The 25724-nt window shown below is 37.0% G+C and overlaps 1 protein-coding gene across 1 annotated transcript in view; it reads left to right on the top strand.

Moving 5' to 3' along the window:
- The window catches only part of Ak5 (adenylate kinase 5), a 220263-nt gene that overhangs the window by 14060 nt on the left and 180479 nt on the right, over positions 1-25724 (top strand). The window contains exons 4-5 of the mRNA XM_090334589.1: positions 1408-1577; positions 1672-1785. Of these exons, the coding sequence (XP_090190715.1) occupies positions 1408-1577; positions 1672-1785 (284 nt within the window). The remainder of the gene's footprint in view (positions 1-1407; positions 1578-1671; positions 1786-25724) is intronic.

The following is a 25724-nucleotide window of genomic DNA, read 5'->3' as shown; positions in this document are numbered from 1 at the left end:
ACAAAAACAGAAACAAAAACAACAACAAAAAACTTTGCGTATACATTTTCCAGAGTTCATTTAAGTAAATGTTGTTTTAGATGATCAGCTGCAAATAGGCATTGCACCTTTATGTTTGGCTCTGAAGAGAATCTTCTTCCTTTGGTCTGTGAATGCCTAGAGTCCTGTAAAATTTATCACATCTTTACAGTTCTCTTTTATTCAGAGAAACCAACTTGTTTTCCAAGTATTTAATTCCAGATAAATAGTTGTATGATATATATTTTATGTTTCAAGAAGGATACAGAATCAATGAGTAGAAAGAAGTAACATTTTTATGTGTGTGCCAGTCCTGCGGTTTGAATATAAGGGCCTAGAAGTTGTCCCTGAAGTTTTGTTTGTTTTTGTTTCTGTTTTTTTTTTCCTCAAAGCTAGCCCTTTATCATCTCAGCCATAGCTTTTCTTCCAGCTTTTCTAAATTCATTTTTAAAATCTTTTTGTTGGTCATGGGGCTTGAATTCTGGGTCTAGGTGCTGTCCCTGAGCTCTTTAGCTCAAGGCTACTGCCCAACCCCTTAAGCCTCAGCCCCACTTTATATTTTCTAGAGGTTAATTGGAGATAAGAGTCTTTAGTGTCTGGGCTGGCTTTGAACCATGATCCTTAGATCTCAGCCTATTGCATAGCTAGGATTACAAGCTTGAGCCACCACGTCTGGCCTACTTCCAGCTTTTTTATGGTTAATTAGTAGAAGAGAAAAGAAATAACTTCACCTAGAACATTAAGAACAACGATCACAAAGATAAACCTTTTCTTTCCCTATCCTGGAGTTCTGTTTGCTTATCCTCATCCTAAATGGCCATATGTACATAGCTTTTCAGCTATTGTGATCCTCTGTAGGGAGAGTCCTAAATGTATACTTATTGTGACAAGTGTGGGAAACCATGGAGCCTAGAAAAGTATCTCTTTCAACTAATACAGGTGGTCAAGACAGATCCCTTTCCCTTTCCTTGGCTAAGTCTGCACTTGCTCTGTGAAACATGTTTTGTCAGAGGGAGGCGGTGGTGAAGGTGGGAGGGAAGCAGGTAAATTAGAGGAATGGCAGGTGAATCTGGGTCAATACGCATATGTGGAGATGGAACTTGAGGAGATGTATGGGGTTGAGACAGATGGCAGAGGAACAATGTAAGACATGACCCTGACCACGATGCTTTGTACTCATGACTTGACACACTGAATTGAAACACATATGCATAGCCAAAGGTAATTTTTTTTTAAGTTTATCAAAGGATTAGCATTGAGAATTCCTCGGATGGAACAGCTGCTGTCCCTGATTCTGGTACTCCAGAATCCTCAGCTCAGATAAAGAACAACAATGAAAGAGACTTGTTTATGGTTTGGGATCACTATTTTGTCTCCTTTGAATAATAGGTGGCCCAGGAAGCGGAAAGGGTACACAAAGTTTGAAAATCGCTGAACGCTATGGCTTTCAGTACGTTTCAGTTGGAGAGCTGTTGAGAAAGAAGATCCACAGTACCAGCAGCAATAGGAAATGGAGTCTTATTGCCAAGATAATTACAAATGGAGAACTGGCCCCACAGGTACTGTTGTATACTCTGCTTTTATTATCAAAATAAATAAACTACCTTCTTGTGTGCTAAGTTGAACTCTGGTGTTTTTTTTTATCTTTATCAGGAAACAACAATTACAGAGATAAAACAAAAATTGATGCAAATACCTGATGAAGAGGGCATTGTTATTGATGGATTTCCAAGAGATGTGGCCCAGGCTCTGTCTTTTGAGGACCAAGTAAGAATGTTTCCTTGTATTTTAAATGACCCACTTTTTGCTTAAAATTTTGACATTTAGAAGAAACATACAGTTTCTTGGAAGACTAGCTGTATTTTTTTTTAATGAATTTTGGTTCTAAACAGGCAAATGGATCAGCATGGGTTGGCTGAGGTAATTTTTTTTTTTTTTGCAAATGATTAAAAATTGAAGTTGGTATCTGCCAAAAGGAAAGATAAAAACTAATAATAGAATTTATTATTTTGATTAAAAAATGCAAATTTCTCTAAACCTTCTTTGAAATACTTTTTCTAAGATGGCTTTTAGCATTTAATTATAAAATGTAAGCCTTACTCAGTAATACCCAGAGATGTAAAATATCATCTCATACTTAAAATTCTTTCCAATTAAGAAAGCCCTTCTGAGTCATGAAATTCTGGACCTCTTTACCTATGTCAAGAGAATCCAGCTGCCAAGATTGTCTCAAATTTTAATAAATTATGCCTAACCTCCCAATACCTAGTATATTTTTCTTACAGGGAAACAAATGATTCATATTACTTTATAGGCCTCTTCAGTCTTTTAAAAACTGTGTGACTGATTTTTTCATTTAAAATTTTGAATTACAAAAGTAATTATGGTCATATCAAAAGTCAAAGCCTATTACATCTTCCTTTTATTCACTAGTCTTCTCTCTTGAGAACAAAAGCACTGTTATATTTGTTATATATGCTTCTAGACCTTGTGTCCGTGTGTGTGTGTGTGTGTGTGTGTGTGTGTGTGTGTGTGTGTGTGTGTGTGTTTTGTGTGCTTGAACTCAGGGCCTGAGCACTGTCCTTGAGCTTTTGTGCTTAAGACTAGTACTCTACCATTTGACATAGCTCTACTTCTGCCTTTTTGGTAGTTAAATAGACATAAAAGTTTCATGCACTCTGCTGGCCAGAATGACTTGAAACATTAATTCTTAGTTCTCAGCCTCCTGAGTAGTTAGGGTTTCAGATATGAGACACCAGCACCCAACTTCAGGCCTTTTTCTAGAGTTACACACATATACCCACCCATGCACTTCAATACATAAGCACTTGCTCATCTAAGAATACATTTCACATTTTCAAACCTATTTCCAAACTGTCATCCAAAAATACTTTTCCAAGCTCGGTGCTTGTGGCTCACTTCTGTAATTCTAACTACTCAGGAGGCTGAGATTTGAGGATCCAAGATCTGGTTCCAAGACAGGAAAATCCACAGGACTCCAAATCTCCAATTAACCATCAATGAGCCAGAAGTAGATCTGTGTCTCTTTCCAACTAGATAGAATTTGTATTTTAATGAATTTGGTGACCTAATTGGTGAGAAATGACATTTCAATTTTTAAAATTACACTTTCTAGTTAAAATTGTGACTAGTCAATGTTCAAATACATATTGACCATTTTTATTTCTTCCTTACATGAATTGTCTGCTCTCCTTTGCTTGTTTTTCTATAGACTTGTCTTTTTCTTGTTTATTTGAAGGAATCAGATATTGTAGAGATTGTGGCAGACAGGATTGGGTTAAATACAAAGTAGGCTTATGTTTCACCAAAAAATTCCTGGAGTTAGGCAATTCAAGGCCAAAAGTAGCTTCAGTTTGCCTGGAAGACCTGTTGCTTTAAAATGTCTTACTCCCTTCCTTGGATTTTCCTTCACTTCTTAAGCCTCAAACCTCTGATGCTCAGTCAGTTTTGTCTGTGACCTTGAAGAGAGTAAAAGTAGACAGTGTAATCAGTTTTTGTTATTGCTTTTGCTGTCATGGAGTCTTTCTGTGTGGTTTTTTGGCTGAGCATGGCAGCCAGGTAACCAACATTATCATCCAAGCCCTGTGTGGGGGGAATGTACTTAGTGAGTTCAAGCAGATAAAGCTACTTGATTATTTTTCATGTGCTTTCTACTTTGCTTGCTTGTTTGCTTTGATTGTGGTGGTGTGGGGAATGGAACCCCAGGCCTTGCATTTGCTATACACATGGTACTTACCCCTCTAACCCTCTGTTGCTTTTTAAACATTGTTGGATAGCTTCTTTTTTTCCCCTTAATAATAATTCAAGCAGATTCCTAGGCTTTTCTGATCACCTAAACATAAAAATGACCATTAACTAACATTGGCTGTCAAAAATTCTCGTGCCATCTAACCCAAAACATTAGTTTTTCATCCAATGAAGAATTCTCTTCTGTCCCTTGTTTAGGCCTGGTTCACTTCTAAAAAAGTAGTATCTTAGAAATCCTGAAATCTCTCCTTCTTCGACTTGCAGTGCAGTTGGAATTTCGAAATCCCTCCTCTTTACACTTGTAACATGATTGGAATGGGAGGGAGAAAGGAGAGGGGAGACATGATGTCTGCCTGCATAAGGAAGAGGTAGGGAGTTCATAGTTCTACTGAAGCTCTCCTGGTAACCTGACCTTTGTCTGTGCTCATTTATGCAGACTTGACAGAATGTTGTGCCAAGGGTTTATAAATATCCATCTGCAAACTTTTAGGTTGGTTTGATCTCTCCAAGTAGAATGTACAACCACTATACTTATTTTTCTTGAGGTTGAAAAAAATCTGATTTATTATTCCTTTAAGTTGGTATAGTAGCAGCCTGGAGTATCTCAGCTACATTGACAGAATGGAAGTCCCTGAAGTGGGTGTTGTCACTGCTAGTCCTTTCAGGAATAAAGCTGAAATGTTTATGTGAAATACTGGAGTTCAGATTACTCCACGCTGTGTGTTGGCCAGAGTTTCTATGTCCTCTTTTTTCCCTTACAAATGAGTGAAGGCTTTCTCCACCAATACTTTGCTTCTCTAACATTAGATATATTTCCAGAAATTCAAAATTCATCATCCAGAGGAAACGTAGATCCAACAGGTCCAAGTACATCAACTCTGCTCCCATTTCAGATACTAGATGCAAGCCTCAGCAAATACCTGGTACTTCTGACTAAGTGACTAAATTTGGAGTTCACACAAATGCTTTCACAGTTCAAATAGTTCACTAGAATGACTCACAGTACTTGGGAACAACCAAATAGAAGAGTAAAAGGGAAGGAATAGAAATAGGATGTGGAACTTGCCAGCCCTCTTCCAGCATCCTGCTCTCCCCAAATGTACATATAGCCACCAACTCTAGAGCTACCAGAGCCTTCTTGAGAGAACTCTAATCACTTCATGCCCAACCTTCTTTTTCTTTCCTTGTGATGAAAATCTAGGGCCAGTCTCAAAGTCACCTCATTATCATAGCCACTTTTGTTGTCATCCAAAGGGATTTGTTCAGAAGAACAAAGGACATTCCTATCATTCAAGGAACTCCAGTGGCTTTAAGATCTCTGTACTCTGAACAAAGACTATGTATGTTCTAAATACTGAAACTCATGTACTATGTACACATGCATGCAGGTTATCTTCCCCAAGGCTTCCTTGCCATGGATCTGGGAGATTAGAAGAGGTGCATTTCTGTCAGCAACGAAAGACCAGGGCCAGAAATGTGGTCAAATGGACATTAGCTCAAGTGGTAGAGTGTTTGCTCAGCATGTGAGGCTTCTGGTTTGATCAAAGTACCACAAAATAATAAATAAATAAATAAATAAATAAATTATTAAAGTTCTTTTTCCAAGAGAATACTCTCAGTTTAAACAGTCCAGATTGGCCAAGCAGCTTTTCCTTGAAGTCATGTAGGGATTCTGGTTCCTTCCAAGTTATTCTTATGCCTCCTACGACATCATCATCATTGTGGTTGAAATAGGGTTTTCATCACATATGAGTTCCAGTTTGCACATAAAGGAAAGAGAACAGGAAGATCTGAAGTCCCCAATGTGAAGGTGACATCTATCATTTCAGCTCCCATGACATACTGACATCTATCATTTTAGCTCACATGGCATTTTTCCATGCTGTAATTGTGAAGATCACTGGGAAATGTCTATATGGGGATCCAGGTTACAAATTCATCACTGTACAGAGTCTGGAAAAATCATTAGCTTTTACCTATTTGCCCTGCAGTCCGTGCTTCCTCCCACACAAAGCACTTTTCACTCAGCAAATAAGTGAGTTTGATCTGTCCCTATAGAGTCTCATTATTAGTTCAAGCTCTGAGAATCGACAGTTCTCATTAGGTCTTTGAGTCATTATAGGCACTCACTAATAAACTAAGATTCAGTTTCTTCCTTCCCGATTACTAATCAATGTAGAGGTACAAAGCTAGGATAAGAAGAATGAAAGATACTATGTAATAAAGGGAAGTTGAGGGATGGATACTGAAGTCAGTGAACCATAACTCATAACAAATCCCATGAGGCCGGGCTACAGTGGGTCCTTGCTCCTCAGTGGAGGAATTGTCATCGTTGACCCACTGATAACTCCTGGGTCAGCTGTTTTTAAGTAATTGTCTTCTAAGGCTCAGGGTTTCTGAGGAGTTTATCCCTGTTCAGTACTCCACATGACCACATCCAAGTGACATATTGGGTACTGAGACTTCCTTAGAATCATTTTAAGTTTAAAAAGAAAGAAAGAGAGCGACAGAGACAGAGACAGAAAGAAGGGAGGGAGGGAGAATGAACGAGAGAAGGGGAAGAATTGAGGGAGGATACAAGCCTTTTGACTAGTGTTTTCAATTACATCCAATGTTAGTCATTATAAATATAGTTATAACTGTTTTATTTCTGTATTTAGTCATTGTAGTAGTAATTACCTTGAGATCCTCTACATTGCAAGTTTAGGCAGAGTGCAATACCTTTGCTCTATGTTTGACTTTTCTAATGGTGGGCTAATGGAGTTCTTTAAGCAAAAACTGATCATCTCCTGCTGTTTGGAGATATGATATCATCGGACGTTCAACTTCAGGAGACCCTGAATTACTGCATTCTTTCCTTCTATGTTGGTCAAGAACTGGTCAATTGGTCGAGTGTTGCTAAATTCTTTGAGTTTATCACTCTTTTGAAATACTATAAGGTATTTAGCAGATATTAACATTCTAAGCCCTTTCTAGCTATTTCTATTATATCTATGAGCTCCAGCTGTACAGAGTTTTCAATTTAACATGTCTACATATTTTACAGTGCATCTTGATCAGTCACTCCTTCCATCATTCTTCCTGATCTCATGTTCTAGTTCAGTTTTCCTGTATATCATGTACATTGTATGTACATAGTATAACTTGCCTACCCTTCCTCTTATCATTCATTTGTCCCCAACTCTTCAGCCAAGACATGTCTCAGCTTTCTGACTTTCATTTTGAACTGCCTGCTTATTGTTCAAAAAAAAATCACATAATGGGATCCCAGTCCTGTATACCATCCTTTAGTCAGTCTGATCATGTGCATATGGCCCTGCATGAGCTTTCGTATCCACAGTACTGTGATATCACTTTCTGCAGCCACAAGATAAACTTTGTGGCTTTGTGCCTTTGTGTGAGATGAGAATAAAGTGGGCACATGCCTTAGTTAGCACTGCTTTGAAAATTGGAATTAAAGGCCTGGCTCTAGTGGTAGAGGTCCAAGCATGAGCCATGCAAGAAGTAGAAAGCCCTGAGTTTAAGCCACAATATCAGCATGTGTGTGTGTGTGCACACACACAACAACACACACACACACACACACACACACACACACACACACACACACACACACACACCGAATTAAAATGACATTGCCCAGAAATGATCTTCTGGCCTTCTAGAAAGGATCTTGACAACCCTTAGTGGTTCTCAGGCACACGCCTTGAACACCACTGTCCTAGGACATTGCTGACAAACTCATGATGGAAGATTTATCACTGCTGTGCCCAGGTTCTCATTGCTTGGAAGATGACAGAGAGTGTAAAGGATTCACACTCCATTTCTTAAGTCCCAAACTGTAAGACCCAGCACATCAGTTCTAAATCACAACCATGAGAACTCAAGTCATGTGGCTACATCCCACCTACAAAGCAGATTCAGGAATGCAATCAAGCCATGAGTCACATCTGCCTACAGAGCTGTTATTGTGGAAGAAAGGAAAACAGTTTGATAGGCTACTAACATTTTCTACCACAAGCTAAGTGCTTTGTGTTGTTCTGCTTTCCTTCCCATCCTTACTTCTCAGCCCAAGGAGTGTGCTTAGCATTTCAAGACCCAGGTATGATTCTTCTTATTCCCAAACTAGAACCTGGTAATTGGATAGTACATCCTTTCTATGTGAAAAATACCTTCTTCTCACCTTTGATGTGACTAAAAAGGATAACAGATTAGGAAAGAAAAAAGGAAGCCTGAGATTTCACTAGTGGCAGAACAGATCATATAATCAAGATTTAGCTAGATAGCTTACAGCTCACAATGAAATTCTAAGCAGTGTTTTTAGCAGTTGAATTTTATATTCCTTGGGGCAAAGATTAGTTAAACAATAAAGTTGAAACCATTCTATGCTTCCTTATTGAAAAATGGAGGAGATAAGCTTACACCAAATCTAGTTGTGTGTTTAAAAAATACCTACAAACTGACAACAATTAATAACATATCAGCTATAGGGTCCTAGCTTATTTTCTAAATTTATATAACTATTCATACATTCTGAAAGACCTATTACTTTTTATGCTGCTATTTCTTCAGTGCTATTTTTATCATTTAATAATGTATTTATTAATGTGCATTCTGTTTTTGAGGTCTGTGTGGAAACATATAACCCTGGCTCAGCCTGACAACTGATTCCTTAGCAGTATCATTTTATCAATAGACATTCAGGTTCATTGAAAAATTTGATTGTTCCCAGTAATACCATTGCCTACAATCTTGCCACCTCTTTTCTGTATATGTCAACCTGAGGATTTCTGGAAATGAAAATTTTAGTTTATAAAAAAACTCTACCCTATGTGTGTGCGTTTATGCACATATACAAATATATAACATATATATTCATATAAATATTCTATATTCTATATGACCATATTATTGTTTCATTTTTTTACTTTTTGCTAGTACCAGGGACCTGAGCACTGTTCCTGCTTCTTTGGCTCTAGGATAGCACTCTTAACACTTGAGCCACAGCTCCACTTCTAGATTGTTTGGTGGTTAATTGGAAATAAGTCTCTCAGAATTTTCCTGTCTGAGCTAGCTTTGAGCCATGATCCTCAGATCTCAGCATCTTCAGTAGCTACATTTACTGGTATGAGCCACTGGTGCCCAGCTATTTTATATTTTATTAAAAAGGGTCCTTCTGGCCAGCAGCATGGCCTAGTGGTAGAGTGCTTGCCTAACATGCACAAAGTCCTAGGTTCTATGCCTCAGTACCACATACTGTGGTGCTGTGGCTCAAGTGGTAGAGTGTTAGGCTTAAGAAAGTACAAGGACAGGGCCTAGGTCCTGAGTTCAAGCCTCAGGACTAGCAAGAAAATAAAGATCCTCAATTTGTGACTTTTCTCCTCTTTCCCATTTTAATTTCCCATTTTAATTTAGTCAGCCTAATAGATATTTCTATTTTAATCTTATGATTCACATTTTCCTAATTACTAGCAAAATGAAACATCAAAATTTATTTCCATTTATATTTCCTCTTTTATGAATTGCTAAAACTTGGCCTTGCTTCCATGCCTTTTTATTGTGTGTGTGTGTGTGTGTGGTGTGTACATTATATATGTTATATATATATATATATATATATATCAGTACTTCACTCTGGATTTTGCATCTTGTTCTTAACAAACTGTTCTCTCTAGTTTAATTTTTTAACTCAGTATTTTCTAGTTGATTTTAGTTTGTTCAGATGATTCATTTATTCTGTCTTCATGAAATTTAATCAATGGCCCCCAGTGAATGTTGACTCTCTTGGCCTGTGCTCTTGGTTACTTTTACTGACTTTCTTAAAGCCTCAAGTTTTCCTTTGAAGAATCAGAGATGGCTGTGAAAATCGAATGAACAGTACAGTTTTTCTCACTGTTCCTGGCTCATAGTAAACACTCAACAAAAATTAGTTATTACTATTCCAACTTGTTAAGCATAAAAACTCATTTGACTTACAAAGAAGGGCTGCTTTTCCACTCCTTTTGGTCAGAAGCTTTGACAGGAAAGGACTGTAAGTCTTTCCAGGGGCTGTGTTTCAGATTGATTGATAAAGCTCTTGAGATATTAAGGCTCCCTGGGATAGATCAGCTCTTATTCTGTATCCTGGGGCCTCACGTAAGCCTTTGCTTAAGGAAGGCTTTTGCCTTGCTAAAAATGGCTGGAAACTACTCCAGACATCTGTCAGCTGGAGTCCAGGGACATTCATATTGCCAGGCAGGAAGCATTTGGAAGCCCACTAATTAGCACACTCTGCCTTCTTTATCCTTGTCTTCCTGCTCCTAGAGCAAAAAAGGAAAATTGATTCTTTAAAGCCAAAGGTGATGATAATCCAGAGTTCCAAAACGAGCCCAGGGAAAGAAAACTGACACTGAGGAAGCTGATGCTAAGCACTGGCACTGTAGTTTAAGTCCACAATCTGATTTGACATCAGCCCTTTGAGGGCTCCACATTAGCCCCTGACCATTTTGCTCCTAGTTGAGTTCCCATCCCTTTCATTGTAGGTCTCTTTTCCACCCCACTTCCTAAGAACTTGTATCTGAAGCAATGTGATTCATACACATGACTACTATAGATACCTACAAGTTTAAGATGGTCTCAAACATGCATCTTGATTTAACATATTTAAAACAGGACCCAAACTTCCTCCATCCTGTATACCATCTTTTGCTTCCTCCCCATTTCTCTACCCTGGAGGCTGATCCTGAATTGCAGTCATCTTGCCTGTCCTGTTGGGCTTATTTATCTATTTGTATGTGATATTCCTTTTCATTTCTTTGAGGGCAGTTAGTAGTGGGATTTCTTCTTATGGCCTTGTACTTGCTAGGCAGGTGCTGTACCACTTGAGTCACACAATTTATTAGTTTTAGCCAGTTTTTCTAATAGGGTCTCTTTTTTGCATTGGACTCTGATTTTCCCAAATTCTATGAGCCTCCATAATAGTTGGGGTTTCAGATATGTATCGCCATGACTAGCCTCCACATCTGTGTTATTTTAATCCAGCAGTGGTTTATTGTCTCAGCTGCCTTGTTAGGGTTCCATATAGACATTCCTTCATCATGGCTTTTTGTGATGCTACTGTTTTTTGTTTCTTCTAAGTATATACAAAAATATTTCTTATTTCTAAGACTTCACCATAATAGAAATTCAAAATTTTTATCTTTCATTGTATTTATAGTTACTGATCAATATTAAACTAGTCCGGTTTTTCCACTATGTCTATATTTTTATGCTAGTTTTGGGGCAAAATACTTTGTTCTGGAATGATACTTCTATTTGGGTGTACATCTATTAGTGTTTTTTTTAACAGGCTATCACTTTATCTCCCAACTTTATCTGTTATTCTTCTACTTTACATTAGGAAAACTAATATTCTGACAAGGTAAATAACTTGCCTTCATCCATCAGCAGTCAAGGGCAGAGCTAGAATTCCAGCTGGGGTCAAAATGGCACCTAAACCAGTTGCTTTCTCTACCTTTCTCTAACTTTGAAATCACAACCAGGCAACTTTCAGTTTTAATGTAGATTGCAGACATTGTGTGTGTGTGTGTGTGTGTGTGTGTGTGTGTGTGCGTGCGCGCGCGCTCTAGCGTGCACGACTAAAATTCCTTTGTGTTTATATACTACATTTTTTTGATCCAATCATCCTTTGAGGGGCATTTGGTCCAATTCCCTGAGCCCCATGCACTTATATCCACTGGGTTGGCATTAACACTACTACTGGATAAATTTACTTTGTATCTGCCATTACAACCTATATGTTAATATTTTGACTATAAACAGTCTTCTTCAAAACTATGAATGCATACCTCATGAAACAAAGCACCATGACAACCTTGCTTTATCAGTTTAATTATATTACATTCTAGTTATTTAAAAATTTCACAAGTAGGAGAAATTAAGACTCACCAATATTTTTCATATGTAGGCTTGCGTTGTGACCCCCTATTCTGTCAGACAGTAACTGTCACAACAACAATTAAAATCTAGAATCACTATTGAGTCAGCTTAGTTTTCAATTAAATCTCCAAACATAAAGTTTTAGCTGGTCTTCAAAACTTTTTTGTGTAAAATCATATCAGCTTTCAAATATTACTAAACTGTACTAGAATGGTCATAGTAGGAAAGGTAATGGAGAGAGAACATTACTTTTCCCTAAGGCATCTCCAAATATTACTCTTACTCATTTGCATTCCCTCTGATATCTTCCTTTAAAAAAATAATTGTTGGGGGCTGAGAGTGTGGCCTGGTGGTGAGTGTTTGCCTAGCATGCATGAAGCCCTGGGGTCAATTCTTTGGTACCACATACACAGAAAAAGCTGGAAGTGGTACTGTGGCTCAAGTAATAGAACTCTATCCTTGAGAAAGCCCAAGGACAGTGTTCAGGCCCTGAGTCCAAGCCCCAAGACTGGCACAAAAAAAAAATAGAATACTAGCCTTGAGAAGCTCAAGGACAGACCCTGAGTTCAAGCCCTAGGACTCGCAAAAAAACAAAAAACAAACAAACAAACAAAAAACGTTGATTTGGGCTGGGATGTAGCTTAGTGGCAAAGCACTTGCCTAGCAAGTGCAACATCCTAGGTTCAATCCCCAGTACCAAAAAAAAAAAAAAAAGGACAAAAAAAATACAGTTAAAAAATGTTGATTCATATTGTGGGGTTGTGGTGATCAAACTCAAAGATGCCTACATGCTAAGCACATATTTTGCCTCCTAAGTACACCCCTAGCACCTCTTCAAGTATCTAGGGTATGGAAAAAAGAACTCTGGGAAGTGTGCTTGTGTGGGTTTTGGTCCCTGTGAACACAGAGCCCTATGAATTCCACTCATCATGTATTCTGGATGAGACCTACTAGAACCAGTACAAATGATTATCAGATCTTCTTTTTTTCTTCTTTTTTTTCAGTCATGATTTCCCTCTCATAGCTATAATTTACCCTCAGCTTTACCATTTAAAAAGCATGTAAAAATAGATTCGTTCTAAGTTTGAGTGACTGAGATTATATTTATGTATGAAAAAAACAAATAGTTAAAGAAAAAGCTAAGACATAAAAGAAAATCAGTAGCCAGAAGACTCTCATCATCCTGCTTGCATAGTGAATTGATTTGACAGACTCATAATTTGATTTGCTGTTCCTAAGGGGGACAAATTTGATTTGCTCCTAAGGGAGGAGTGAGTTAATTTTAATCACACAGTATTTTTCACAAGCGTTTGTTATTTTCATGTAAAATATTAAGGAAAATATGTAGATGTTTTCTCTAGAACTAATGATTTAGAGACTTATTCATAGTTATTTAATAATTTGATTTTGAAATTAAAATTATTAGGTGTTTACTCACTTATTTTTATTGCAATGGGTTGTGATACAACAAATGATACCTAAAATTAGAAAGCTGATGAAATTTTCTTTAAAATCCCTTATGTAAAATAAAAGGATAATTTTCAAACTTCCTATGACCATAAGACCAGAGTTGCCATTTACTTTGCCATGTATATTAGGTGTACATATTAGATACTGTTTCTACATAACTAAACAATAGCCTGCAGTAATAGCTATAATTCCAAATAGGTCACATAGAACAGAAATCAAGCTCTGTTCAGCTGGTTGGTTTTGATTCAAGGTCTCTTATGAGTTTGCATTTCAGTAGCAATTGGGGTGCTATGAGTTTGCATTTCAGTAACAATTGGGGTGCTTTCAGTCTTCTTAACTTATTTGCCTAATGCTTATTTGGAACGACTCATTTTGAGGGCTGGCCTAGCTACAGTTCTCCACCCAAATGGAGGGGGATCTCTCTTTCTACATGGAGATATCAGGAGTTAGATTTTATAACAGTTCTGGGCTCCCAAGGCATTACTTCCAACTGAAATAGAAGAAAGTCTTTACCTTTTCTATTCTAAAATCACATATTATCACCTTTCTCCCTTTCTGTTTGGTAGGCATGAGGCATTATGGCTGATCTTTATTGAAGATGAAGCTAACTAAAAAATTAGAATGTCAGGGCCACCCATCTGTGGGCCCCTCTCCACTGACAATCCATGTCAAGTCTGTATGCTTAAAAAATAATACCAAAAAGAAAGAAACCTTGGTTGATACATACCTATAATCCCAGCTGAGCAGAGGCTGAGGCAAAATTATGAATTTACTGCCAGACTAGACTACAAAGTAAGATCTTGTCTTAAAAAACAAACACAAATAAACGCAAAACAGATCATTTGACTTGACTTCTATACCATGAAGACCCGTCAATACCTGCCCACTCTTTACCTTGTTTATCTTCCCCTTCCATTAACTTCCTTTTTTTCTCTCCTTTCAGGCCAGTTGCTCAATCTCATGAGTTTAAGAGTCTCCTCTTATCTATACTCCACATTTAGGCTATCTTTATTCCCATGGCCAATTAATCCTTAATTTACTGTTCTGTCTAAAAGCCTTTAATGATGATAATAGTCCATAAACTCTTTTTCCAGAGATGTGTGGTATCAGAATCAAATAGAATCTCGTTTAGTAAAAAAAAAGTGTGGATTGTTCATGTCCCTTCACATCATTACTGAATTAGATTTCTGATGGCTGGAACTCAGGATCTGCAAGTTTACAATATCCTGTAGTAAAGTAGATTCTAAAATACATGAAAACACAAACTTTAATTTAATATTTGATGGCACACAACATTGATTCTCAGTTGTGGCATGTTGCCATAGTTACAGAACAACCAGTCTTGTGGCAATACAGTAATATGTAGGAACTGAATAGTTCTCCCAGCATTTGTCACCTTACACCACTCTTCCCATCTCTTTGTTTGAATATGAAGAATCTCTTAGAATAAAATGAATTTCAAAGGAGTGTTCCCAGTATTAATGTCACCAGGTGTATGTGTCTTCATGAAATCCTAGCCTTGCAAGAGGATCTGAATAGATGTGGCACTTCTTCCCATCACCCCCTTCACACATTTTTTCCAAACCCCCTCACCATTTGTCCCGGGTCTATAGTCTTTTAAGCATTTTAAAATATTTTTTGTCACTCAGGTTCCAACAGGAAAGCAATGACACACTCATATAGCTTGAACACACTTTAATAAGATTTAAGGGACATCTCTGTGAAGGTGTACATACAACATGAGGAAAACTACAAAGACAGTTCAGTGCCAGGGGGTGGGTAAAAGTGAGGTCTGTTTCTATCCCAAGGCGTATAGGTTTAAGAGGAGGAAAATAACGAGATCCAGAAGAAAAGCAAATATAGGATGAAGATTATCTATAAGAGCCTTAATCTTCAGTAGATAAACATAGTCAGCCTCTAACAATGCCATAGAATGAGAGTCAAGGGGATAAATATTTAGAGTTTTCCTCTCCTCCTTTGCTCAGATATCCTTTTGGCATTTACCACTGGCCAAAACCAACAGAATGCTAGAGGTCAGTGCATTCCACTGTTGAAAAGAAGATGGTGGAGAGTGGAACCAGGGAAAAATACACAACACAATTAGAATCTCACTAAGAGAAGGTATTTTTTCTTGTACCTTTAGTCTTTCTCATGGATCTACCATGAATTGTGGATCGTAGTTATTTCAATAACTCTTTTATGCCAAACATATGTTAGTTTCACCTCCCCAGAATATTTAATGAGTGCAAAAAGTTTTCCCAGGGTGAACATTTTGCATTCTCTGCACAGTGATTCACTTAGATATCGCATACTGTATTCCTTTAATTTCCAGACCCATTTCGCTTAACGTCTTTAGTAGAAAAGGGCAATCTCTTAAGAAAATGTAGATACAGCTCTAATTTTAGCATCCTAAGAAATAATCAAAAACTGAATTCAAACTAAACCTATTGTCTTATATTTTGGAAGTTCAAGATTCTATTCTCAACAAGATTATTGGGAGGGGTTGAGGAGAGGGACAAAGATGGGGTATCAGTGTGCAAGAAGTAATGCACCTACTACTTGACGAATGTAACTGTAGCCCCTCTATACATTATCCTGAAATTAAAAAAAAAAGATTTGAGTCTCAGATCCTACCAATTTAGCCTCACTGAATTAACACATATTTCATTCTCTTAAGAGCCTGAGTATGTGTACAATGTGCCCCTGTGGGATGAGAAAATAATGTTATTTTCTATGCAGAATTTCTAATAGGAATTAATAGGCTCTTTGCACAACACAAGGACTCTTACCATTAGAGAAGGAAAACAAGATGATTGGGAGGGGGTGGGGGAAGGGAAATGGGAACGAAAACATGAGAAGGGACAAAGACATGAGAAGGGGTATCAATGTATGAGAAGTAATTCACCTACTACCTGACACATGTAACTGTAACCCCTTTATAATTACCCCAACAATAAAAAAAGAAACATCCAAGTGAGATTTTTATATTAGACTAGAAATAAAACTTCGGTTTTATAGACAACCCTTCAAGAAGTAAAGACATGGGTTGAAAAATGAAGGCTAGAACAAGATATACTATGAAAACACTGACCTGAAAAATCGGTGATTCATCAGACTCTGTTAAATACTTATTTTCTTCCCTTTCTTCCTTCTTTCCTTCCTTCTTTCCTTCTGTCCTTCCTTCCTTCCTTCTTTCATTCTTTTCTTTCTTTCTTTTTTTTTCAACTCCAGAGGCTTGGGCACTGTCCTTGAGCTTTTTCAAGGCTAGCACTCTACGACCTGAGCCACCGCACCCTTTCTGGTTTTTTTTCTATGTATGTGTTACCAAGGAATCGAACCGTGGCTAGGCAAGCACTCTAACACTAGGCCAAACTCTCAGCCCCAAATACATATATTTGTATTAGTATTTATCTGAAGACATACAAGTTATACATGTTTATATGCCTATACATGAATATTTAAGCCCTTCAACACAAACAGTTTAAAAATGGACAAAAATAGGATAGATGTCCACTCATGGCTGGAAATTTTAACTCTTTCTCATTTAATACAAGAAATAGATAGAATATTAATACAACAATAGAACTAAATAGGCACATCTAGAACACCACTTCCAAAAAAAATATAATTACTGTTTTCAAATGTATATATACAGAGTATGTTTCTTTAGAGTATGTTTTTGACAATGGATGTAAAAAGCCCTTAACTACATTTAACATCAGTTCATGGGGATAAAACTCCAGCATATTAAGAATAGAAATGAAATCTTCCAAAAATCCCATGGCTAACATTCTTTTTGGTGGTAAAACACTGTGTGCTCTTCCTCTACATACATGCATACATATATATGTATATATATATATATATACACTTTTCCCATTTCCACTTAACATTGTACTAGAAGTTCTAAATAGAACTTTAATGCAATAAGGAAAAATAAAAATATATAAATATAGGAAAGGAAGAAGTAGGTCTGTACTTGTGAAGTACATGATTATTTACAAAGAGTCTACAAAATGACTATCAAAATGATTAATTAAATCTAATATTGTCATTGACTATATAAATCGATTATATTTTGACATGCTTATACCAAATATCTATACATTTTATAAGTAGATTGAGCTACCTGTGCCTTATTATTTAACTTCTTATGATGCTTTCTTAAATGTTTTTGAAGATTTTCATATCATGATTTTTTTAGAATTTATTAACATTGATTTTTACATCATATTTCAAAGGACATGTTTAACAAACAAGTGTTTAAGAAGGGAATCTCTATATACAATCACTGGCACTTAGTTTTTAGAACATAATCAAAATTAGGCTAAGGGTTTGTATATCATAGATACATATTTATCTATATAAAGAATAAAAGGCACATGATATCCTTAATATAAGGCTATTAGATCCAAACAGTATAAGAGCAAGGACTCAATATTTGCATAGCCAATGCTATGGACATGGTATTGGAAATATAAACATAACTATATAGACATAAAAATGTATGACTCTATAGACATGTTTTATTACATCATGAATTTTTAATAATATTGTTCAAATACATAGTCACTGGTACTAGTCTAGATATGTGGATGAGATAGTCATATGCGTAGGTTTGCATGACAAAAGGTAGTAGTGCCAAATTTTCTAACATTGTGTAGTGAGTAGCCTTTGATTACTGTATTTAATCTGTGCAGTCCTTGATTCTTATTTTCTATTTTTTCTTTCTCTGTGAGTCAGCCTAAAGATAATTTTTCATTCATGTTTTAGATAATGAGCTGTGAGTGCATTTATTTATTCTACAGTAATTTGGTCACAAATGGTGCAGTTTATTTATCCAGTATCTAGTAACTAGTGGTCCTTGTCTCTGAGGGTAGCTGAGTCATTGCACAGGCAAAGCTATGCAAGCATTTTCTCAGTCATCTAGTTCCAAAAGTACTCTTACTGTGTGGAGATTCTGGGGATTAAAAAAAAAAAAAAAAAAACAAAACCACACACAACTTTAAAATTTTTGGAATTTAAAGCGATTTGTAGCCACCGAGCTCATTTTCTTGGAGAGATTAGAGGTCTGTCCTGGAATTCACAAACTCAAGCACTGGAATAGCTAATGAACATCACCACTTTCACCCCAGCTATTTAGTCTAATCTCAGAGGGCTAGGGTTTGTCTATCAGGAAACTCGAGTCAAATCCAAAAACATGTTGAACTGAGATTAAAGTGTGTTAAAGTACATTTTAACTTTCCCATATGGCCCCATTTGAAAAACCAAGCACATTCAGCTTTCATAAATATTTTGTGTATTTCAGCATTAATATCCCTCTCCAGTTGTCTCCTTATGAATATTTCTTAACCACAAATAATTTTATTTTATTATTTTATTTTTATGGTATAGTTATTAAAATTAGGTCCTCATGTTTATTAGACAAAAGCTCTATCACTTAAGCCATGACCCTAGCCCTTTTACTTATTGCTTTGTTTTGTTTCAGATAGGGTCTCATATTTTTACCTGGATTGTTCCCAACTTCAAACTTTTTACCTCTGCATTCCAAGTAGCTGAGATTATAAGTGTGCACAAGCACATTTTTAAATAATATAGTCTATGATGAATCTTCACTTCTGAGTAAATGAACTTGTATTTAACAATATAATTTTGAACTATAAATGAGAGAAAAACGTACCAATACTACTAAAGTACAATGTTCATGAGACTCTGTCCAATTAACCAGTAAAAGGTGGAAGTGGAGGTATGGTTCAAGTGGTAGAATACCACCTTGATTTAAAAAGTCAAACAAGAGTACATGCCATTGAGTTCAAGCTGCAGTAGGCACCAAAGAAAAGTATCATTTGTTAAATATTATAGCAAATTACTAGTGCCACCTATTGCTTTTCATGTTGTCAGAACATTTCTAAGAATTCTTTCATATTATTTTTCACACACTAAACCTTCAGTCTTTATTACTAAATGAATGTACAAGTAAGTACTACACCAAGAGAATAGTGGTACAAAACTCTTCAGTGGGCCTTCTTATATTCATGATTCTTAGTTTTCTATTAAAACAGTAATAAGCTTTTTGGAAGCTCACCCTGACAAACTTTACTTGAACTTCTTGAAAATAGTGTCCTTTATGGAGTGTGGGTTTATGTATCTATGTGTATATACATACAAACACAACTATGTATAGATACTTATATAAATATAAATAGAGAGAGTAGGGGGAAAAGGTGAGGAGAAAGGAAGAGGGAAAAGAAAACAGAAGCCGGGCAAGGTGGCTCTTGCCTGTAATCCTAGCTACTCAGGAGACTGAGATCTGAGGATCAAGGTTCAAAGCCAGCCAACCAAGAGACTCTTATATCGAATTAATCACTAGAAAATGGGAAGTGGGGCTTGGCCCAAGGGTATGACAGTAGCCTTGAGCTGAAGAGCTCAGGGACAATGCTCCTGAGCTCCCCCCCCCCAAAAAAAAGAAGACAGAGATATTTGGAAATATTTTCTAGCTTTAACTAGTTTCTTCCCAATCCACTCATACATTTCAAAAAGAGGGAAGGAAAGAAGGAAGGAAGGAAGGAAGGAAGGAAGGAAGGAAGGAAGGAAGGAAGGAAGGAAGGAAGGAAGGAAGGAAGGAAGGAAGGAAAGAAGGGGAAGGAAGAGGAAGGAAGGAAGAAAGGTAGGTTGGGAGGGAGGGAGGGAGGCAATAAAGTGCTAAATTAATGATTTCAATGATCATACTTCCAGGCTTTGATTCCTTGTAAGAGGGGAAATAACCAGATAGAGTTTGTGGCTTTGTGGCCACTGAGACTGGAAAATCTTGGTTCAATATGATTCAGTCTGTTGGAAAATTACCACTTGGTAATGGGAACACAACTAAAGATTAGCTTGTCAGAAATGCTAAATGGAACCTTAAAAGTAGGCATCAACACAATATTAAGGAAACAATTTCTTTGACTTTAATAAAATTAATTTAATTTTAAATTCCTCTTTTGTTCTCCACTTCTTAGCATTAAGACTGAGTTGAGTTTGTTACCTGGTATATTGTATATATGTTTATTTGTTAAAATTTGAAATAGGAAAGGGAAGAGGAGGAACAGGATAATTGGGAGAGGGTGGGGGAGGGAAATGGGGACAAAACCATGAGAGGGGGTATCAATGTGTGAGAAGTAATGCACCTACTACATGGCGGATGCAATTATAAACCCTCTATATATTATCCTGAATATAAATTTTTAAGACTGAATATGGAACATATAGGAACAATGTTCACCATCCTTTGTGTGTATATGTGTATTTGTGTTGCTATTGGTTATGGCTACAATGTAAGACTACACCAATTTCTATATATACCTTATGGAGTCACTGCACTTACATTTATAAACTATTTCATTGTATGTCCACATCCGTATGTTAATTGCTCCCCAAGCCCACTATACTGAAAGAGATTCTGGAGCTGTCTCTGGGTGTGATGATTGGAAGCAATGATGATTCTCTGCCCATCCCAAGATAGTAACTCTCTTAGCCTCCCACTGTATAGACTGGGGGGTTAAGCTGTGGAATGCCTTCATGGTCAAAAACCTGAATCTACCAAGCCATTTATTAAATCTTTATAGGAAAATAGCAAAACCTATATCCCCTTCCCACACATGAGGTTTTTTTTTTTTTTTTAAAGGAAAGTAAGGAAGACATGGAGAATTGCTGAACAGATACCACATCTCATATAGTCGGATTGTTTCCTCATTGGATAGTCCCCAGATTAGTTACTATTCTCAATTTGATTTTTACTAGGCCTTCATTTTCTCATCCCATTCTGATGAGAATGGCAATTTATAGCTCAATGAAGATCATTATCACTTTTTAGCTACTTTTTAAGCTCTTCTAGTATTTTGACTTCATTCTGCTTTAGAGGAATGCAGTATGGATTTATTCTTTTGAATAAGTGCATAGAATCTAAGTGTACAAGGTAAACAGCTCCAGAAGAAATGAAGAAAGACATTGTTCTTGCCTTTTATTTGGGGAGGGTGCTTTTCCTGGGGCTTGAACTCAGTGTGTTGGTGTTTGAGTGTTGTCTCTAAGCTTTATTATTATTATTATTATTATTATTATTATTATTATTATTATTCAAAGCTAGACCTCTACCACTTGAGCCACACCCCCACTTCTGGCGTTTTGGTGGTTAATTGGAGACAAGAGTCTCACAGACTTACAGACTTTTCCTTTGTCTGGCTTTAAACCATGATTCTCTGATCTCAGTCTCCTGAGTAGAAAAGGTTACAGACATGAGCCACCAGCACCAGCTTTTTCTTGCTTATTAAATGCAGCTTTTACATTTCTACAGTGTAAAAATACATGTTTGTGTACTTGCTGTAGAACTCAATAAACCCTAAGTTAATAAGGGTTAATTGATGAATATGAGAGTGAGTGATTAAGTGGATACGTGAGAATAAATGTGAAACATGCCTGGGAGTTTGGCCTAGTGGTAGAGTGCTTGCCTAGCATGATACGAAGATTGGGGTTTGATTCCTTTGTACCACATACATAGAAAAAGCCAGAAGTGGAGCTGTGACTCAAGTGGTACAGCTCTAGCCCTGAGAAAGCCCAAGAACAGTGCTCAAGCCCTGAGTGCAAGCCGGACTGGCAAAAAAAAAAAAAGTGAAACAGACTGTATTAAGCTTAAATTCTCTTTTGAAATATATGTTTCTTTCAGCAACACATATCAACATAGGAAAAAATTTCCAATTTTTCTTTGGAGTGACACTAGTGGGTTTCTTTTTTTCTGAAGGAACTTATATCTTATATGTGAATTCCAAATGGAAAATCTTTCACATCTTGTAATGACATTTTGAGGTGAATTTTCAGCCTATTTTCCATTCAGTGAATTTGTACATGGAGGATTCATGGAACTGAACCCTAATTTCTTATTTTGTATTCTCACAATTTAGTGCACATTTTATACATACTTGAGCTAAGAAATGCCTTTAAAAATCTGAAAATGTTTTATTCTGCTTTCAGAATTTTTCAATTACTGTCCTAATACTTCTTTTGAATGAGTGCAGTATGATTCAAAGCTTAGAATCAAAGGGTCTAAAACCGACAGGTTAGAAAGAAAGACATTGTTCTTGCTTTTGAGAGGAATACCACTTATCTTATTTTGTGAGAGTAAAATATATCTTGTTATCTCCCTTAACTTTGTGAACGATAATTGCCGTACAATAAACCGAACAGGGATTTGCACTAGATCATATGACCTATAAGGATCTTCCTAAAAGATTTTTTTGCCAGCACTGGGGCTTGAACTTAGGGCCTACATGCTGTCCCTGAGCTTTTTTGCTTAAGGCCAGTGCTCTGCCACTTTGAGCTACAGCACTACTTCTAGTTTTCTGGTGATTAACTGGAGATAAGAGTCTCGTGACTTTTCCTACCTGGACTGGTTTCCAGCCATATCCTCAGATCTCAGCCTCTTGAATAGCTAGGATTACAGGCCAGTACTTAACTCCTAAAAGAACTTTTATTCCATATATTTTTATTGTAATTAATAGAAGGGTTACATTATATTCACCAAATAGAAGGTGCATTACTTCACAAACATTGATACCCTTTCTCATGTCTTGGTCCCCATTTCCCTGCCCCTACCTGCACCCCTCTTCTTGTTTTTCTCCCATTCCCTATCTGATTTCAAATAACCAAATATACAATATATCAGATAACCTGGTAAAATACTGTAACAATATGAGATTACCAAGGGACAGCAAAAAAGATGAGAGTTAACATAGTATATTAAGGACAACAATCACTCATTATGTGGCTTTTGTTTCTATATTCTGGAGGTTCTTTCGTTTAGCCTCATCCTAGATGGCCTTATGTATCTAGGTTTTGCCCTATTGTAAATCTCTGCTAGGAGAGCCCAAGGTTTCTACTGATTATGACAAATGAGGGAAACCATTGAGCCTATGTTCCTTTGAGTCTGGCTTACTTCACTTAATATGATTTTTCCTGTCTTTCCATTTCCTTACAAATGGGGCAATGTCACTCTTTCTAAGGCAGCATAAAATTCCATTGTATATAAATACCATATCTTGTTGATGCACTCATAAATTGAAGGGCATCTGGATTGGTTCCATATCTTTGCTATGGTAAATAGTGCTGCAATGAACATTGTTGTGCTAATGGATTTAGTATGTCCTTGTTTCTGGACAATTCGGTAAATGCCAAGTAGTGGAATTGCTGGGTCATAGGGGAGCTCTATGTTTAGTCTTTTGAGGAACTGCCATACTGCTTTCCATAGTGGTTGAATGAGTTTATACTCCCACCAACAGTGTAGTAGTGATCCCTCCTGGCTATATCCCCACCAACATCTGTTGTTATTAGATTTCTTAATCATGGCCATTCTAACTAGAGTGAGGTGGAATCTTAGAGTTGTTTTGATTTGCATTTCTTTTATGGCCAGAGATATCAAGCATTTCTTCATGTGTCTATAGGCCATTTTTGTTTCTTCTTCAGAGAAGACTCTTTAAGTCTTTGGCCCATCTTTTAATGGGATGGTTGTTTCTTTGGAGTTTAGTTTTGGAGTAATTCAATTCTAAAAGATCTTTTTAAGAATCTTTTTGCTTCCATATATTTATGAGAACAGTAAACAATGAATTAAATTTGTGTCCACAGAGCAATAATTGTTCCCATCTTCAACATGGAAGCCATTTAAATATTACAGGGCTACATGTTTGTAAGGGAACCAGGGAGAGAGAGGGGTTGGTTTAGGAATTGGCTAAATGGTAAGCATTACCAAATCTAGTAAAGACAGACTTTAAAGGTGATGGTAGCATCATCCACCAGTCTTCCAATTCGGTGACCATTTCCTGGCAGATACTGTTTTTTGTTTTTTTTTTTTTTTTCACATACACCACAATGAAGAATCTATAAGACTATGGTGATCAGGCACACCAGGTTTATTCCAGAGAACTAGGAACAGTGGTATATCTGCTATGTATTTGAGCTCTTCTCTTAAGCTAGCATTTCTCCCTTTGCTTCAAATTCTCATAGTCACTTGGATTGTTTTTGTTTGTTTCTTTCTTTCTTTCTTTCTTTTGTTTTGTTTTTATTTTTGTTTGAGATGACATCTCGCTATGTTGCCTAGGCTGGCGGCATCTTTCTATGGTGCCCAGGCTGGCCTCAGTTTTATTATCCTCCTGCCTCTTGGCCTTCAAAGTAGCTGGAATTACAAGCCTGGGTATCATGCCCATCTGGTCCTTTTGTTTTATGTCAGTGCCCTGTCTAATGTTGACACTAATGGTTTCATTTATTTCCTAGGCAGTCATTAAAAGCAAGCAAATCTATAAAAGTCAACACAAAGGACAATGGTTGTGTTTTACATGCATTTTACTGGACCTCTCTGCATATGAGGCACATTACTATAGACAGTTCCATTTCAGACTCATTGGCTTTTCCAGATCCTGCCCTTGCCCCACTGTCTCCCTAGTCAGTCTGCCCTTATACTGCCAATGGCTCTCATTGTAAATTAGGGAGTAATAGAATACTCACATGTGTGTAAGATACAACCCTAGCATCATCTTCCTTGACATGGAAGGTGGTTCCAGTCCATCTAGCCTCCATTCACCTTCCCAGAACTTCTGGTTCATCACAGGAGCTTATAAAACACTAATAAATGAATGAATGATGTCTAATTAATCAAATCAGTGGTGGTAATTTAAATGGTTTCACCATGAAAATTGCTGAGTAAAGCCGGGAGTGTGGCCTAGTGGTAGATTGCTTGCCTAGAATATCCAAAGCCCTGGGTTCAATTTATCCATACCACATATACAAAAAAAAGCCAGAAATGATGCTGTGGCTCAAATGGTAGAGTGCTAGCCTTAAGAAAGCTCAAGGACTGTGTCCAGGCTCTGAGTTCAAGCCCAAGGACTGGCAAAAAAAAAATTCTGTTAGGTTTATGAAGTAATGTAAACGTGAATGAGCTCCGTTTGCCTGTTTCATACTGGAGATATATTTTAAATCACCATGTTATACCCAATGAACTAATTGATATATGCAGTTGTTATTCATCAACTTGAAACTAATTGATTGAAAGAAGATAACCATACTGACTTAACAAAATATATGAAAATAAAGAAGTAGCCAGGCTGGAAGTTTGGCATAGTAGTAATAGTGCTTGCCTAGCATGTACAAAGACCTGGGTTCAATTCCTCGGTACCACATACATAGAAAAAGCCAGAAGTGGTGCTGTGGCTCAAGTAGTAGAGCTCTAGCCTTGAGAAAGCCCAAGGACAGTGTTCAGGCCCAGAGTCCAAACCCCAAGACTGGCACAAAAAAAAAAAAAGAAGTAGTGGGTGGGGGGTACCAAGACATGTGAAAGGGTATCAATGTATGTGAAGTAATGCACCTTCTATCTGGCAGATATCATGTAACCCTTTTATTAATTACAATAAAAAAATATTAAAAAAAGAAAAAAAAGGCCAGGAGTTTGGCCTAGTGGTTAAAGTGCTTGCCTAGCATGCATGAAGACCCGGGTTCGATTCCTTGGTACCACATACATAGAAAAAAAGCCGGAA

Source organism: Megascapheus bottae, chromosome 6 (assembly GCF_031878675.1).
Source record: "Megascapheus bottae isolate mThoBot1 chromosome 6, mThoBot2.hap1, whole genome shotgun sequence".
NCBI classification, from domain to species: domain Eukaryota; kingdom Metazoa; phylum Chordata; class Mammalia; order Rodentia; family Geomyidae; genus Megascapheus; species Megascapheus bottae.
This window is presented reverse-complemented; position numbering and strand designations above follow the sequence as displayed.